The sequence below is a fragment of the Vidua macroura genome, chromosome Z, assembly GCF_024509145.1.
Source record: "Vidua macroura isolate BioBank_ID:100142 chromosome Z, ASM2450914v1, whole genome shotgun sequence".
Classification (NCBI taxonomy): domain Eukaryota; kingdom Metazoa; phylum Chordata; class Aves; order Passeriformes; family Viduidae; genus Vidua; species Vidua macroura.
This window is the reverse complement of record NC_071611.1, coordinates 35,698,333-35,714,798: the sequence shown is the minus strand read 5'-3', so window position 1 is coordinate 35,714,798 and position 16,466 is coordinate 35,698,333. Positions and strand designations below refer to the sequence as shown.

Sequence of the window (16,466 nt, the reverse complement as noted above, 5' to 3'; positions counted from 1 at the left end):
TCTGATTCTTTGTAAGACCACATCTAATACTGCTGTCCATCTTCTCGCTTTACCTAGATTTGCTGTTGCAGTGGACAATGACCTGGCAACAGTTACTGCTCACATTGTCTCTTAGATGAAGTAGAGGAATGAATATAATTAGATGTAAATCTTCCAGCACTTAGAAATAATTAAATGCTATAAAAGACTGCAGGCCTCTCCTCAAAAATACAGATTGCACATTTGGTGTAACAAACACAGCAAACCCATCATTAATGTTGACTTTGCAAAGAAATAAAAAATCAAATTCAAGAACAGCCTGGCCTGGGAACCCAAAATGCCTAACTGCCCACATAAAAACTGAAATCTGCAGTTATTGTTCTCTGATACACAGGAACTTTTAAAATTTCAAAACCAGATCTCTACTTAAAACCTCTACACTGCAGTGAAAACAGGAAACAGACTGCACATATTTGGCTTTCTGAAGAAAAGGTGTTTAAGCGTGAATAGTGGTCATACTCAATGTACCACCCACAGAACATTGCAGATTTTGTGATGTTAAGATGATCAAAATGATGATTCACAGGGCTAAGTATGTAAACACTGGGTACTGATTGTTGGGAAAAAATCTATAAATTCAAAATTCACAGCATGTATTTCTCTTAGGACATAGTCTAGGACAGTATTAATGCTCTTACAGCCCCTTTTTCAAAAAAAAAAAAAAAAAAAAAAAAAAGAAAGAAAATCCAAACCACTAAGAAATAAATCTGCACACCCAATTCTAATAGAGTAATGCTTGTAGCTCAGACCTATGATTTATAAACACTTTCTGTTCCTATAGTGTAGCAATTTTTTTTTTTTGTCAACAGAGGACTTTTGAACAGCAGAAATTACTGTCACTGAGTATTCCCAGAGCAGTTGAATTTCAGATTAATTTAAGAGTTTACCATCTTGTTTTTCAAATAAAATGTTTTTTTCTTCACTGAACAATGTCAGTTATACAGTAGAAAAGAATGCACCTGTATAGAAATACTGAAGTCAGTGTGAGAACTCAAATTTTGAAAACAGAACTATTAAGTTTACCTCTTAATGACATCCACCAAGGCATGAAAGTTTGCTATTCAGAATAAAATTTACTTTGGTTCCAGTTCCAAGGGAAGGTAGAAAGTAGGCTGAGATAGATAGATAGATATATTAGAAATTAAGAGATTCTAAAAATATATAAATTAGTATGTAAATACACATCAGTATCACGTATAGTGATATAAAATACCACTTAAAAAAAACCCTTTGTTTTGTTTGGTTCTGGATACAAACATGTATGAAATAATAAGACTGGGCCAGACAGCAATGTATACTCTGTGAAGTGGTCAAATGCAGACAGGAGAACTACATTTTACTGCTTAACAAAATTCTTCTGGTTCAAAGCTGGTGTTTTTGAAAATCACTTCATTGCCTACCACTGGAATACAGCTATATCTTAGCAATGCAAAATAAAAAAAAAAAAAAAAAGAAGAAGAAATACTAGTGAAAGGAATTCACAATACACTTTACAGTGCAAATTTAAATTACGACTACCCATGCTTGCTTAAAATCAGTGTATCAATTTAGGATTCTATTAATCCTACTGAAGGTAATGTAAAACACACAATGTGCTATTGATTTGAATGGACTGTGCTTTTTAATTTACAATGACCTAAAATGCTATTAATGAACATTACTTCCATGTCAATGATGCCTTGAAATCTCAACTCTTATACATAAGTTCAGAGGTACATCATCTGGGATTGGCACACACAGTAAGATAAAGTGAAAATATGGTAGAATACATTTTCCTTAAGTTACACTAACAACTATTTGCAATTCTCCCCCAGGATATTTAATATATAAAAACAAGCTTAACTTTCAAATATTTGCAGTCATGATATATTTCTGATAAATGGTAATAGCTTATATGAGAATTTTTTTTGGAAAAGAAATTTCTTTAATCTGCAGAGGAAGCACATCTTAGGAACTGCTTGTGTAAATCACATAGTATCCTTGAATTTCTAAGCCTTCTTATTTCAGGAATGCACAGAATTACTCAGGCAGCTTTTTCTCCACCTTCCCATACTCAGTGCATATCACTTTTGGGCACAGAATAAAGAAAAGAGATAAGCAAATAGTTCTTCTTTCATGGTAAAGCAAAACTTGTCTCAGTTACACAGATATTGGAAGGAAAAAAAATCATGGTTTTATTTATTTTCTTCAATTTATTAATAATCTTTTATATTTATTTATGGCTTTGAGCAAAGACAAAAAAAATCTAACTCATCCCTGATCATACAATTATTGTAAGAACCAGATCTATAGTCTTCCCAGCAGCAGTAAGATCCAACCTTTTTCATTAATACATTTCATCTTGTACAGATGTGAGATTTCATACTTATGGGCCTACTTATGTACAGAGAAAATAGGTCACTTCTGAAACTAGCAATGGGCCTTTATATTACAGGAATGTGAGTCATTTGTTTCTTAATCTAAGTATATATACATTCATACATACATATATATATATTTACGTATATAATTTTATACCCTGTACCATTTTTTTAAATTAACATACAAATCCTAGATATTGTCCACTCTATTACAAAGTCATTAAAAATTATTTATGGTTTCACTGAAAGACCATGTGAATTAATATTTCTTCATAGTGCTTAAAATAAAATAAAAATATATATAAAAATATTTTGCTACTAACCCCATTTCTCCTATTAAATGTAAACCTTAAACAGTTTTCAAGATCAGTATATGATCTTAATTAACTGACAGAATTTGTTAGCATTAAAATAATATAAGGGGTATTGTACTCATAAATAAATGGTCTTGCAGCGTATCCATAATGTTTGAGACACTTTTTTAAACAATCATTTCCCCATTTCCACTCCAGGTCACTTAAATTAATGGCAGCAGCATGTTAGTGGGTTAATTACATTGATCTTTACTGGTGAATGTGAGTCAGCAAAAAAAAAAAAGGAAGATTTTAAAAAATTTTATTTGATGTACCACTTTAGTAAAAGGAACAACAGGCAGCACGGGTTCAAGCTCTGTTAGCTTTAGAGAATTTACTTGGCTCTCAAGTACATCTGGATTCACTGCATTACGTAGTTTGTGATGTTATTTAATTTTTCCATGCATTGTTAAACTCAGCATTGATGGGAAGAGGAGAACTCCTTTGCATCCATTTCCTTAACAGAGTCAGGTGGGTTTTAAGGAAGAGAATATATGCTTGTATCATATCCATAATGCTGATTTTTCAGTGAGTTAAATTATGACACATTTAGTTTCAATCTCTATTTAATGTGACAAATCAGGCACAAACAATTATGAATTTTTTTTCTTTTTTTTTTTTTTTGGTGGATAAGATAATGTGAAGGTTTGAGCAAACAAAACAAAATGTTCACAAAACAGTATGCTTTAACCCTGCTTTCTGTCACCATTTCCTTTCTGTTTTGAAGACATAAGAAATAATAAACCTCATACCTATGGGCTATGTTTGACACTACATGCCTTAGGATATACTAACCATTTAATTACAATATACACAGAGCAAATCGTGCATTTTCAGACAGACTTGATGCTATATTATATTTATTTTTGTAAATTAACACCACAGTCAACTACGAAACTACAGTGAAGACACAGAAAGCACCTGAAAGTCTAAATTAAGCTGTGGTTTACAAATAATCCTTTTAATGAAAAACCTCACTTCTAGACTTAAACCAGAGATTCAAAGTCAGCATTATAGGAATTTTAAGGTAGACACAATTAATGAGTTGTTATTATTTTCTAAGATACCGTAAAGCCTTTTCCTACTGACCAAACCTATTTTTATTGTCTTTTTTTTTCCAAAGCATGCATGGAATATTCTCAGATGCTATTGAGGGCAAGAAGAAGAAAAGTGATGGTATTGGTGAAGTACAAGCAGTTTGCAGGATCAAGCGTACAATTTTGCATAAAACATTGCATGTAAAAGTAACACTGTAGGTTTTAAGCCATTGCATTACAATTTAACAGTTGTGTTGCACTTAGCTTTAACAAATTTTAAAACTGTAAATTTTGAAGTGAAAAGCGGAACCTAAATTCCTAAACAAAGACTTTGCAATGGTACACCACACAGCATCTATTTATGCTTGGGTCTAAAAAGTTATTTACAATGGAAATATTTAGTCTTTGAAAAGTCTTTAGCAGTGTGAAGATCAAAGTCCACCCAATTCTCTTAGACAACAGAAGGGTTGACATGTCATGATGTTACAACCTATCCGGAGGAGTGCTAGTGCCTCCCTTTACACTGCAGGTGTTTGCAATATAATTATCTTCCAATCTAAATTCCAATGGATGGTGCTAACATATGAAATGCAATGTAAAATGACAACTGAATTCTTCACGAGAAATTAACAACGTATACACAATAAATGAAGTAACAAAGGTTTCAGAATATCACTCAGTCAGTGCTATGTGTTAGTTAAATGGATGGTTTTCTTTCCTTTTTTTTCTTTTTTTAGATATACTTGTTTGAAGTTTGTTGTTGTGTTGACAATTTCCCCATAAAAACAGCCAATCTCATAAACAGAGAAATCTGTTAGGCTGATTTTAAAGTCAACACATTAAAAATAAGTAATATTAGTGCTAATTTTAATCTTCTGCAATAGTTGCAATAAAGGAAGACATGAACTCAAACAAGTTTTTTTACTGCCTTTATATATATATATATATATATATATATATATATATATATATATATAAACTTTTACATTCGTTACATAGGGCAAAGCTGTCTAAATTATTTTTCTGATAGTAGACTGCTGGGGCACATTAGGAAACAGGCTAAAACAGTTCGGGGGATGGTGCTCGGTTTGTTGCAAGTCTATTGCTCACAGTCACCAGCGATCATAAGTTTGACGCGAACCGCGGTTTGTCTCCCTCGGGCTCTGTGCTTAAGACTGTGGAAGAATCCCTTTGCAGCGGGGCCGCGGACGGCGCGGCTCCGCGGTTCGGGGGGATGGCTCCCGAGGACATCTGCCGGAACAGCGAGACCCGCTGGGGCACCGTGGCCCGGCCGGCCGGGGGCACGCCGGGGCCCGGGGCGGGCTGCGGGAGGGAGGCGAGGGACTCCCCCACGGTGGGGTGAGGCCTGGCGATCAGGGTGGAGATCTCGTGAGGCAAGGAGGGCTGCGAGGCGGAGAGCGGCCGCACCTCCCGCGTCAGATTGGTGTTGTGGAGAGCCTGAGTGCTCTTGTGCACCTCGTTCTTCTGCGCGGCTCCCGGCGGCTGCTGCTGCTGCTGCTGCTGCTGCTGCTGCTGCTGCTGCTGCTGCTGCTGCTGCATGAGGGAGAGCTGCGAGGAGGTCGGCGAGGCGTACTGGAAAGTTCGGCCGGCCAGCGGGCTCTGTACCGGCGGGCTGCAGACGGCCGTGGTGTAGGAGCAGGGCGACAGGATGACAGCCTGCTGGGTCGGCTGCGTGCTGGGCGAGGGCGAGTGCAGGTTGGTGTTCGAGAGGCTGCTGCTGGTGTACACGGGAGGGGACTGCGTCCTGCCGCGCGACGACGAGGCCGGCGTGCTGGCGTTGAGGGCTGGCATCTGCTGCAGGCTCACCGGGGCGATGGTCTGCACCATCTCCCTGTCGTGCTTCACTATCTGCTTCAAGATCTCATTCTCCTGGTTGTTGAAGACGCCGGTGTTGAGGTCCTTCTGGAACTTCTGCAGCAGGATCGAGTTCTTCTTCCCTTCACGGAGAGGCAGAAGAGTTAGTGAGCCCGAGGTGCAGGGGCAGAGAGTCCCGCCCTGGCTTTGTGTTTCAGCACCCATCGCTGGGGACTGTCTGTTGTAAAAGCCTCAGCAGGCAGCGGGGGGCTGAGCGGGCATCGCTCGGCCGCCGGCCCAGGGCGGGAGGGGGCTGTGCCACGCTGGCACTGCCGCAGCTCCCCGCGGTTGTGCTCCGCATGCAGCCCGCCCGCAGCCCTTTCAGCGCCGCGGGCCTTCGGAGCACCGCCGCGCTCCGACACCTGGCCTTTCTCTGCCCCTTCACTTGCAGTTTACTGTTATTACTACAATTACATATAAGAACCCTAATTTCCTGAACAATTGTCAGAAAATGTCATCGTGCTCTGCATCTACATCATCTTTATTTCGCTGTAAAACCGTCTGAATTTCCATTAAACAGTTACAAAATTTAAAAGTACACCTGCCATCTAGCACATTTCTGGGAACTAGTTACTAGACATCAATAGTAACCAGTGTTTTTAAGTGTTTGTGAACTAATATGAACTCGTGGATAATGTGACACCTGCTTGCACGGTGAAAACTGTTGTACACTGTGACCTGATGTCTGCTTGATGGCTCACAGTGTCTGTAAGATGTAGACGCTATTCTGTCTGAGTCATCAGATGCTTGGGAACACAAAGGCATTCAACTGCTATTTTTTTTTTTTTTTTTTTTTTTTTTTTTTTTTCCCTCAATAAAACACTGCACTTCAAATGGAATTGCTACTCCAAGAACAGACTGGAGCTTTACTGCTAATATTTTTCAAGCACATATTACTTAGAGTTAGACTGCATTTCCAGAGAGTCTTGCAAGACAAATTATAGGAGTTTAATGCATTGAGTTTATGTGGAGAAGTCCTCAGACTGAAATTTTCTTGTGAAGTTGAGGAAATTCCACCAAACAGGATGAGTAACTTTTTTTTTTTCAGCTGTATTTTAAAATGATTGCCAGTAATGATGATCAGAGTGCAGTTCTCCTGACCGAAGACTTTATGCTTTGCCTAGTATGTCCTGTTGGGCAGTCCCAAATACTGGAACAGCAAGTTTACACCTCATGTTTTGATAATCTGCCATACCCTTCTCCATACCCTTCTGCCTTTCACTTGCATATTATTGGACTGCTTTTCTGATTGCAGGCAGATCTGAGCAGTGCCAGTGTGCAGCCATCAAAGCTAGCAGTGCCCATGTTGTGAGGAAAATGAGAGCCCTGCTGCAAAGGATTAATTCACTTCAACAAACAACGGGTTTGTGAGTGCTGAGATGCTTCAGCTGTTCCCAGCATTATAGGTGTCATCCGTAAGCAATTTATTTAGGAAAATGTCATCTACTGCTCGTGACACAGCATAAATCCTATCAAGTGCTGAAGGCAGCAAAAGAAATCAACAGGATTAATAAGTAATACTAATGATAACTAAAGTATGAAAAATAATCCTCAGAGGAATACAAGACCTTTCTAAAACTTGGTGGTTTTTATTATTTAAAAGTGAGATTGCAAAATTCTTGTCTGCACACATGTGTTATTTATAGATCAAGAAAACATTTACTGCAGCATAACAGAAAAAAAACTTTTATAGAGGGCTATTTTATCATGCAGCTCAAGGGAAAGAAAATGTGGAAGGATTTTAAGAATTAATCATATGTGAGAAAATTAAATAAATACCTATCCTGTCAAGTCTATCAATTGCCACCGTTTCAAAGGCCCTTCTCATCATGGGGTACTCTTCCAGGACCTCGTTGAAGTTGTCCACTGAGAGGGAGTACAGGCGACAGTACGTGTCTGCTCGTACACTGGCAGTTCGACGGCCCTTGGTTAAAAGGCAGATCTCTGTGGAGAGAAAAATTCAGCACACACTGAAAACAAAGAAGTTACTGAACCCTGTGAAACTTTAAAGTTAGAAATTGACTGTGTGCTAACAAGTAATAATTTAGTACTCAGCAGCAGTTTTTCTGTTTCTGCTTACCTAAGGTTGCAGGGACAATTCTGAAGGTATTTGGTTCTATTTTTGCTACTCTGAAAAAATAATTCATGTCCTTTAAGAGCCCTGCCTATAGGTTTTCTTGGTATGAACTCTGATTTTTTGAAGCCTTTTTAAAATAGTGCCTCAATTTCTAAGAAATGATCCATCGGCTGTCAAACACAGCTTGATGGCTTTGATTAAACCAAGTGCTGAATTAACCCAAGTGATTCTATTGATTTTCTTTTATATATACAGCAGCCATAGAGGTCCAATCCCTTTAATCATTCACCAGATTTACTAAACTAATACAGTACATTATATCATGATGCAACGATACTTTAATATAAGAGCTGTTCTGAGAAAAAAAATACCTGAAGCATGAGCATACCTTCTGTTTCCTTGATGTTTATGTCCTAGGTATTTTGGGGAGAGAAAACTTTTGAACTTTTTTTCTCATTACGTTAAAAAGTGGAGTTCATATGATTAGTCTAGTAGCCTTTCTCTGCAAGTGCCCCCAACAGGAATTGTTCTGGAACAGCTGAAACTGAAGCTATGTGCAGAATCCCAAGAAACCGCCCCAAACTTTTGACTTCTAATTCTTCAACCCACAGTTTCAAGGTGACTGTGTAGAGGCCAAAGTCGGTGTCTGAGGCTTGTATCAACAAAACACGTGGGGTAGAATATTTATTTACCTTATTTCGATTAAAATACAGAAAATTAGAAAGTCATTTACAAAAAGTAGTGTTTGAGTTCATCCCATTTTCAAACTGGGGACTAAGAACACACTTAGAAATATCAAAATTACTTGAGCTAAAGCAGGGTGAGAGAGAGTTTCCCTGCTCAGTTCAGCAGTCAAGGGTTGCGAGTTCATACTTCGTATTTAAATACAAAAATAGGGAACTGTCTCCTACTGTGCTTTTTTGTCCATTACATGCTCAATTTCAATCAAACTATCATTTTCAAGTGTGGAAAACCAACTAATAAATAATTCTGCAGACTTCAGTTCTACAAAGTACCAACCTAGTTCTTGGTTTGGGGTTTTTTTGCTGTATGTCTTTAAGAAATATATTTTTTATTATCTAGAATATGAATAACCTTGATTTTTTTGCCTCATACTTCTTGAGGAATTTCCACATGCTATCTAACCCTGAAGGCTTAGGGGATAAGATGCTTAAATTACAGTGGATAAATCAAAGTAAATTGGACCAGTACTAGCACAGAACTTAAACCCCAACAGGTTTGGGGAGAATTTACAGAGACTATTGGGAGAGTAAAGTAGAGAATTTATGGAGGATACTGGTAAGAGACTTGACCTAAAGTCCCTCACAAAACCTGATGACCATGAAATAATGCCCAGTTTACTGTAAAGAACCAGCCAGGTATAACAGAAGTCAGTTCCTTTTCTCACTCCTAGCTTAGCGTGACCTCTTCTCCTGAGATTGAGCCCACTGCACTGTAGTTACAAGAGAAGGATATTTTGCCTAAAGGGAGTAGTTAAATGTAGCTCTATTTCCTAAGATATTCTTTAGGTCTCACAAATAATAAAGTTTTATAATACATGGTTGAATTTAGTGAAAACTATCTGGAAAGTCTGTGTGACTAATGATCACCTCTTGATTTTCAGCTCTCTTTAATTAAAATTGCTGCAAACAATAAAGACACATAAATAGGTGTCTTTTGCTGCTCTCAACAAATATTTGAGTATAAAAAGCATCAAATGCCCCCCCAAAAAACAGTATCTTCTAAATCCCCATCATCCTGAAGAGTGCAGAAAAAATAGAGAAAGTACAGTTTTCATCATTAATAATCTTGACTACTGTATTGTGGATTACTTGAAAAGAGACAATGTTAGGTTTCCTCACAGGACATTGGGACCATAGAATTTATGGATATTACTACAACAAATAATTACTTTTTTTCTTCATCTTCTTTCAACTTCTATTATTTTTTGTCAAGGTGAAAGGAAAAAATCAATGAAAACTACGATGTGCAGACTCAGTCAACCCACAACTACTGGTTGAAGACTATAAGTCTGGAAGGCTTTTAATATCTGTAATCCTACTAGTTAGATAATGTAGTAAACAAGGGGTCAGAAAAGATATGACAAATATCTCAGTGCCCAGAAACTGGTCAGGGAGTGCTGCTGTGGAGCCTGCCTCCTCAGTAAGCCAAGACAGCTTTGTGTTCTCAACTCCAGTTGAATGGTCTGAACTACGTTCCTTACATAAAAAATACTGTTAATGAATACCCACATACTGCATTTCCAGTGGTATTTCTTGATGGATTAGAACTGTATTATAGTCACTGATACATTATCTATATTGCCTTGTAATATGTATCAATAGCATCATTTGTAGCCTGTTCATAAGACTAAAGTGTTTGCAAATTGTATGCACTAATCTATCAGCTATTTGTTTGGACAGACCCTCAAGCATAATAAAAAATAATATATGAAATCTTCTTTACCGGGACCAGAGAGGAGGAACACAGATTATTGAAATGTGTTCCCATTAAGCACTTGTGTTCATTTAAATAAACCAAAATGTTTGTTTTTCATGAAAATAATAAACTAATGGAAATAGCCATGACATATTTAAAATGAGCCTTAGTGGCATCAAGTACACTATGTGCCCTTAATAATTATGCTCTCATTGATGTTCAATTGCTTTAAATAGATTAGGAAATACAATAATAGCGTAAGAGTGTGTAGTGGAACACAAAAGGCATAGACTAAACAACTTGGATAAACAAAGTGCTCTATTAACATAAAAATAAAGTGTCAGCAGCATATTACTCACTGATATTACTATGTGCATTTGGCATGGTGCATTGCCCTCATGCTGACACTTTCAGTGTGTCAAATATTACTATCTTTCCTTTCCAAACAAAAGAATTCTTAAATTCCAATTAAAAATTATGTATTTGGCTACAATGAACCTATAATTCAATTCTGAATGCAAATTTTACTTTAATTATTTAATCTTTGTGGACAACTGTTACCTAGAACATTCTGAAACAAATGTCAGTCAGTGCCCTAATGAAAAGTGACTGTTTGAAAACACAGAATGATGCTAAAAACATTCGTTATTACAGTTCATGTTTAATGCAAAGTTAATTAATTCATTTGTGAAAATCATGTGTCTTTCCCACATAAAAAGAGAGCCCTCAAAAGAATATGGAACTGGGCTCAAATACAATGTACTTTCTGCTGTGAAGACTCTTAACTAAAATATTCAGTGATAGAAGTTTAAAGCTAACCTTGTTCTGAAAGTTGTAATAGTCAAAATTGATCACCAACATAGCAGTTGCACACACGTGGGACATGGCTGAGTGATGGAGTTGTTAGTGCTAGGTTAACAGTTGGACTCAACCATCCAAAGGTCTTTTCAATCTAGGTGGTTCTGTGATTCTGTGGCAGGATTTCAGCAAAAGCTGGATCAGGTTCAATTTTTGGAACACTATGAATTTCTAAAGTTTGACTGTATTGGTTGTTCATAAAACAGGGTATGCAGAGGTTGCATGTTACTATTGCATTAATGGATCAGAACACGCTGCATAGGAAATTCTACATATCTGAAAGACAGCAATAAGGAAGGCTGACTTCAGGAAAATCTGAAGGAGGTGAGGTGAGTGACACAGCCCACAGGATGAATTTTAAATAAGAGGATTAATAGGCCTTTTGTAAGGATCAAGTTTTGATCCCAACTGAGACCAGGTTCATTATTCTTATGGACTGTACTGATATGCCACTGTAGGTGATAATTTTTAGCCCTCTCCTGTAGCTACATGATGCCTAAATACTTTTTTCTTTAAGAAAATAAGGATATGGGGATGTATATATAATGTAGTATGTATTAATCCCCCCCCACATCCACGTATATGTATGACATTGATCTCTTCTTTAGTCTTTGCTGGATGGGTATGTATCTACTGGCCATCCTAGCAATAACCTCTGGTTTCCATTTTATACAGAAAATTTTTATATAGGAAAATTCCTTTTTTAATCTGAGAAGCAGTACAGTTTCTGTGAGAGTGTATACTTGTCCATTCATCATCTGTTCATTTTACATATAAATTATATTCCAGATGTTATTACCTCATATGTCACATTAACATTTGACTAGGGAAAATCTACAGAAAAAATGTGCCCACCAACAGTAAACTGTGTTGATAAAGGTAAGTTATGAGTCCAGTAGTTAGCAAGTTCACTGAAGAACACCAAAACAGTCGTGTCTCCATGGATCGTAGTTCTTAGCTTAGGATGTTACACTGTATAAACAGAACATTCATACAATGAATTATTGTATGTGCATCTTTGTCTTGCAAGGACACAAATTCACTTTACTAGGTGCAGAAATTAAATTTGTGTAGTAATGAATTAATGAATTCAACAGTATTTCCGCTATGCAGTGTCTATATTTAAAACAATTAAAAACAACTAGCAGTTTTTATGCATTTCTGTCCCCTTCCAAAGCTGTGTGATTTCCCATCATCTGTTAGATTAAACATTACAGGATCTACTGAGAGGTCCTTCCAGCTGAGGACAGCTGACTACTTCTTCAGTTCCTCAACAGGAAACTTGTTCTTGTTGTGGGCATATAGGTTGCTCTGTGTGCTGTCAGCTGTTCAGGATGATTACTTTCAGCAGCAGAAGAAAGATGGAAAATCAAAGTAATTCAAAAGCTTGGGTCAGTCAGTCAAACAGACTTGGGAATGTTTTTTAAGAACAGGGCAGTGGATTAGAATATTGTTTATTTTATAGGGAGCAATGATTTCCTAAACTACCACAGACAAAACTTAAATTTCGAAGTGCTCTTTTGATCCACCCATCTCGTAAGACTTCAGAGTAAGCTTCCCAGAACCACCATGTTTAGGCTATCCTTATTTTCTAATAGCTCTTCATAACACCAGCTCTTTGGTGTGCTACAAAGATTGATAGTTCTTTACTTCTTTCAAGCAGCTGAAGTTGTCCACTGAGCAGAAACTAGCTAATGGGCACTTTCTTGCTGTGCCAGTCACAGCAAGGGACATTCATCATGGGGCACTCAATTCCCAGCTTTACAACACATAGTATGAGTATGGTTGGGTTCTTTTTCCCTTTAGGAGAGCACTATATGAACTTCAAGCAAGTTAAAAAAAAAATCAGTAAGTTTCTAGGCATCTCTTTCTTTCAGAAATTGAGTGGTTTTCCAGTTCTGTGTTGACTTAAGCATCTCCAATATAGAAAACAGGGAGAAGCTGTTTCATATGATAACATGTTACTTTAGCATAAGCATCTGCACTTCTGTTTCCTTTTTCTTTATTAAACTCTGGAAAACATGAAATAAATTTATCTATATTTTTTTCTCATTATTAATGTGCTCTTTTTATCTTGCAGTATATTATTGCTAGTGTACACAATGGTAAACCCAGACATACGGTGCTTTTTTTTATAGTTACTAAAATAACTACCACTAGGTCTTACAATTACTCAGAATGTAGTTTGATGCAATTAAATGAATTTCAGTAATCTGTGTTCTAAAAAATTCAGTCCTGCATTTAAGAAATCCTAAAAATATAGTCACTGCCCAATAGGAACATTTCTGCAGCAAGGGAGAGTACTTAAGGAGGATGGAAAATGGAGATAATTTCTGCTTTTTACAGCCAGATTTGCAATCTGGATTATCTGAAAGGAAGCTATGCAAAACCTGCAGCTTTTGCCACCATTTTTACACTAAATACGGAATTGCAGACAAGTCAGTTTGAGTTAGGAGATACAGCCTGCATGACCTCTTCATTTAAAACATGACAGCAATAATTGTCTGTTGAGTTGTTCTCAAGAACTTTTTATTTTTCATCCTAACCTCACTTTGGTTTTTTCATGTGCAGGTACTGAAAATAGCTGTGGCCAAGTTTTCATTACTAGAGCAGACAAAAGCCAGTAACAGAAACACAGAATGACTGAGGCTGGAAAAGACCTCTAAGATCATCAAGTCTGACCTTTAACTGAACACCACCCTGTCAGCCAGACCCTGGCACTGAGTGCCACATACAGACTTATGAACATTTCTTACATCCTGACTATTTTCCCATGTTCTATCAAATTCTCCTAAGGTCTGTAAGACAGAACAGAAGCTTGGGGTAATTTTCTAAAATAGAAATTAAAGTGCATATTTTCTCTTTAATGCTATTTATAACAGAGGATCCATACATTTTTCTTCTAATTTATTGAAGTGTTCTTTTTACAAGGAGAGATTAAGATAGTCTATTTATTATCTTGTAAAAGCTCACAACTTTACTGATAATAATTTAATATGCTTTAAAAAATAATAATTAAGCTAAGTTTCTAAGATAATATGCCTAACTACAGATTTAGTTTTCATACTCACTGTGTCAAAGGCCAAAAGTGATTTTGTGTAATTCAATTACTCCTACTTTTATTCCAATGGATGCTTACTGCCTATTGAAAAAAACCATTTAGTTCCTTATGTATTCAGTGGTATGCTCTTGTAATCTTGAGTTTGGCAAACAATAACAGTTACAATTTAAACTATTCAATTTTAATTAAAGTTGACTATAAAAATATTGTACTTCTTTTCATTAAATTATTTAAAAAATTATCAGAGACTGTCAGTTCTGAATTAAATATTTAGATTAAATATTTAATCTAAACTCAAATATTTAGTTAGAATTCTAATGTGTGAAATTGAAGGTGCTTGAAAAATCTTCTGCTTTATCTGTGTTGACCACATTTGATTTCCAAGGCATGCTATGTCATATTTTACTTTTGTCTAGTTACATAAAGTTTAAATTAAAAATGTATACTGTTAATGAATTAGCAGAATTATAATTTATTTATGCTTTTAGATTGCAAGACTTACTACTTGTGTTATTATTATGAATACTGTAAAATTTATATTTATGTTTGCTACCTAATAAAACTTCTAAACTCAAATCAGCTTCTACCTTTTAACCTAAAATAATAAGTTATTTTCATTCTATCTTCCTAAAAATTCTCTTGCACTTTTAAAAAATTATTGAGTTTGAATAGCAAGAAGTCCTTCTGACTGATTATTATTTTCCATATAAAATATAGTGTCAAAAGAACAACACCACAATTTATTGTCAACAAAAAATTATGCAATATTATGAGGACTATTGCATATTATGTAGCCTCAAAATGGCAGATTAGTCTGTGCCAAAAACATATTTAATGTTTAGGCCCTCTTGCAGACAGTATTTTTAGAAAGTTGTTCTATACTGTTCAACTGAAAAATGTTTTACAAATGAGTTGGCATGGAGATATGAAGATCCTGCTCCCTTAAAGCATTTAATTATGTCCCTGCTATTAAGAATACGAATAATCACACCTCAGTGGGGTTACTTATAATTAACTATCTGGATTATAGTATGAATATTGAAAGACTTTATCCACCACTACTTTGAATAAGAAATAGCCATATGCAGTACTTTTGCAAAATGTAAAATTATAAATGATATCATATTATAGTGTCCATATGTAAAGCACTTCAACATATTTTTTCCTATTTATAATCAGTATTATACTGCAAATCTTTTAAAGTATTCTATCAAAAGGAAGCACCTAGAGTGTAACCAGAAAAAAATAAGTGGCAAAATATAATCTAAAGTGACTCAACATTTCCCATGGTATTATTTTCCACTGCACTGGTTTAAAATATACTGACAGCTACTGTTCTGAGAGGGGGAAAAGCTCCATAAATAATAGGTAGGTCAAAGAAGTTCTTTCTAATTGGCTTTCTACAAGCTGAAGCAAAAGCAAGATAGAGTTTATTAGAATTTCAAGTGCAGAAGGGTAAATGTTAAAACTGCATTAAATCATTTAAGCAAAATAAATCATTTAAAATTGAAAGTATTCCATGAACTACATATTACAAAAAATAAACAAAAAAAGACAAGATGCTATATAATATGTCTCTGAGACATCGTCTGGGAAGATGGCAATGAGAATCTGGTTTCTAGATAGATTTGCTAGATGAATGATGACATGAAGCACATGATAGATAGTGGTATCTGCCTTTGAGTGAGTAAAATAAAACATGTATTTCTCTCTTATTACAATGTACGAGATAGGCCAATACAGTTTCATATCATACACAGTAACTCTCATATATACACCTTATTTTTTTTTCCTAAATCACATTAATTTCTTCATGTTCAACATACTTAGAAATTGATAGAAAAAAAAAAACAGCAGTATGAGTTTTAGTTAGTCTAAAAACTGATTTATCTACTGACTTCCAAGTGGCATGATACCACTGGGATTTTCAGTGGGGGAAAAAACAATGGGGAGCAGGATCTGCAATGGATACATCAAAAATTGGGCAGCATGAATTACTGCAGACTTATCTACTGGACTTATCTACTTCAACTAACAAAACCTCCATGGGGCCCCCAGATCTAGTTAATAAAAATATGTCTGCACTTCCTAAACACTAAGTTTGGATTTCCCTAACAATATCGGCATTCCTTCAGCTCTAACACAGTATTTGTTAAGAACAGAAAAAAAGGGGTTAAATTTCCAGGAACATATGTCTGGGCTGCTGCATGAAGGAAAGCCTGTGTAAACACAGGTGGGAAAACAGATGGAGAAAGGAAAAGATAGCAGGGAGACCAGTCTTATCTTGTGTCCTTTGTGGTTGAGAGGAATTTTGCCAGTGACTACAGAAAAGAGCAGGATGAGACCACAGTGAACAACCAGGCCTCT

The 16,466-nt window shown here is 36.2% G+C and overlaps 1 protein-coding gene across 1 annotated transcript in view; it reads right to left on the bottom strand.

Annotated features, from left to right (window-relative positions):
* Positions 1–4,772: 4,772 nt before the first annotated feature.
* HCN1 (hyperpolarization activated cyclic nucleotide gated potassium channel 1) overlaps positions 4,773–16,466 on the bottom strand; it is a 187,827-nt gene continuing 176,133 nt past the window's right edge. Inside the window, exons 7-8 of the mRNA XM_054004200.1 lie at positions 7,444–7,608; positions 4,773–5,747 (exon numbers count right to left, since the gene is read on the bottom strand). Coding sequence (XP_053860175.1) covers positions 4,912–5,747; positions 7,444–7,608 — 1,001 coding nt within the window. The 3' untranslated portion in view covers positions 4,773–4,911. The remainder of the gene's footprint in view (positions 5,748–7,443; positions 7,609–16,466) is intronic.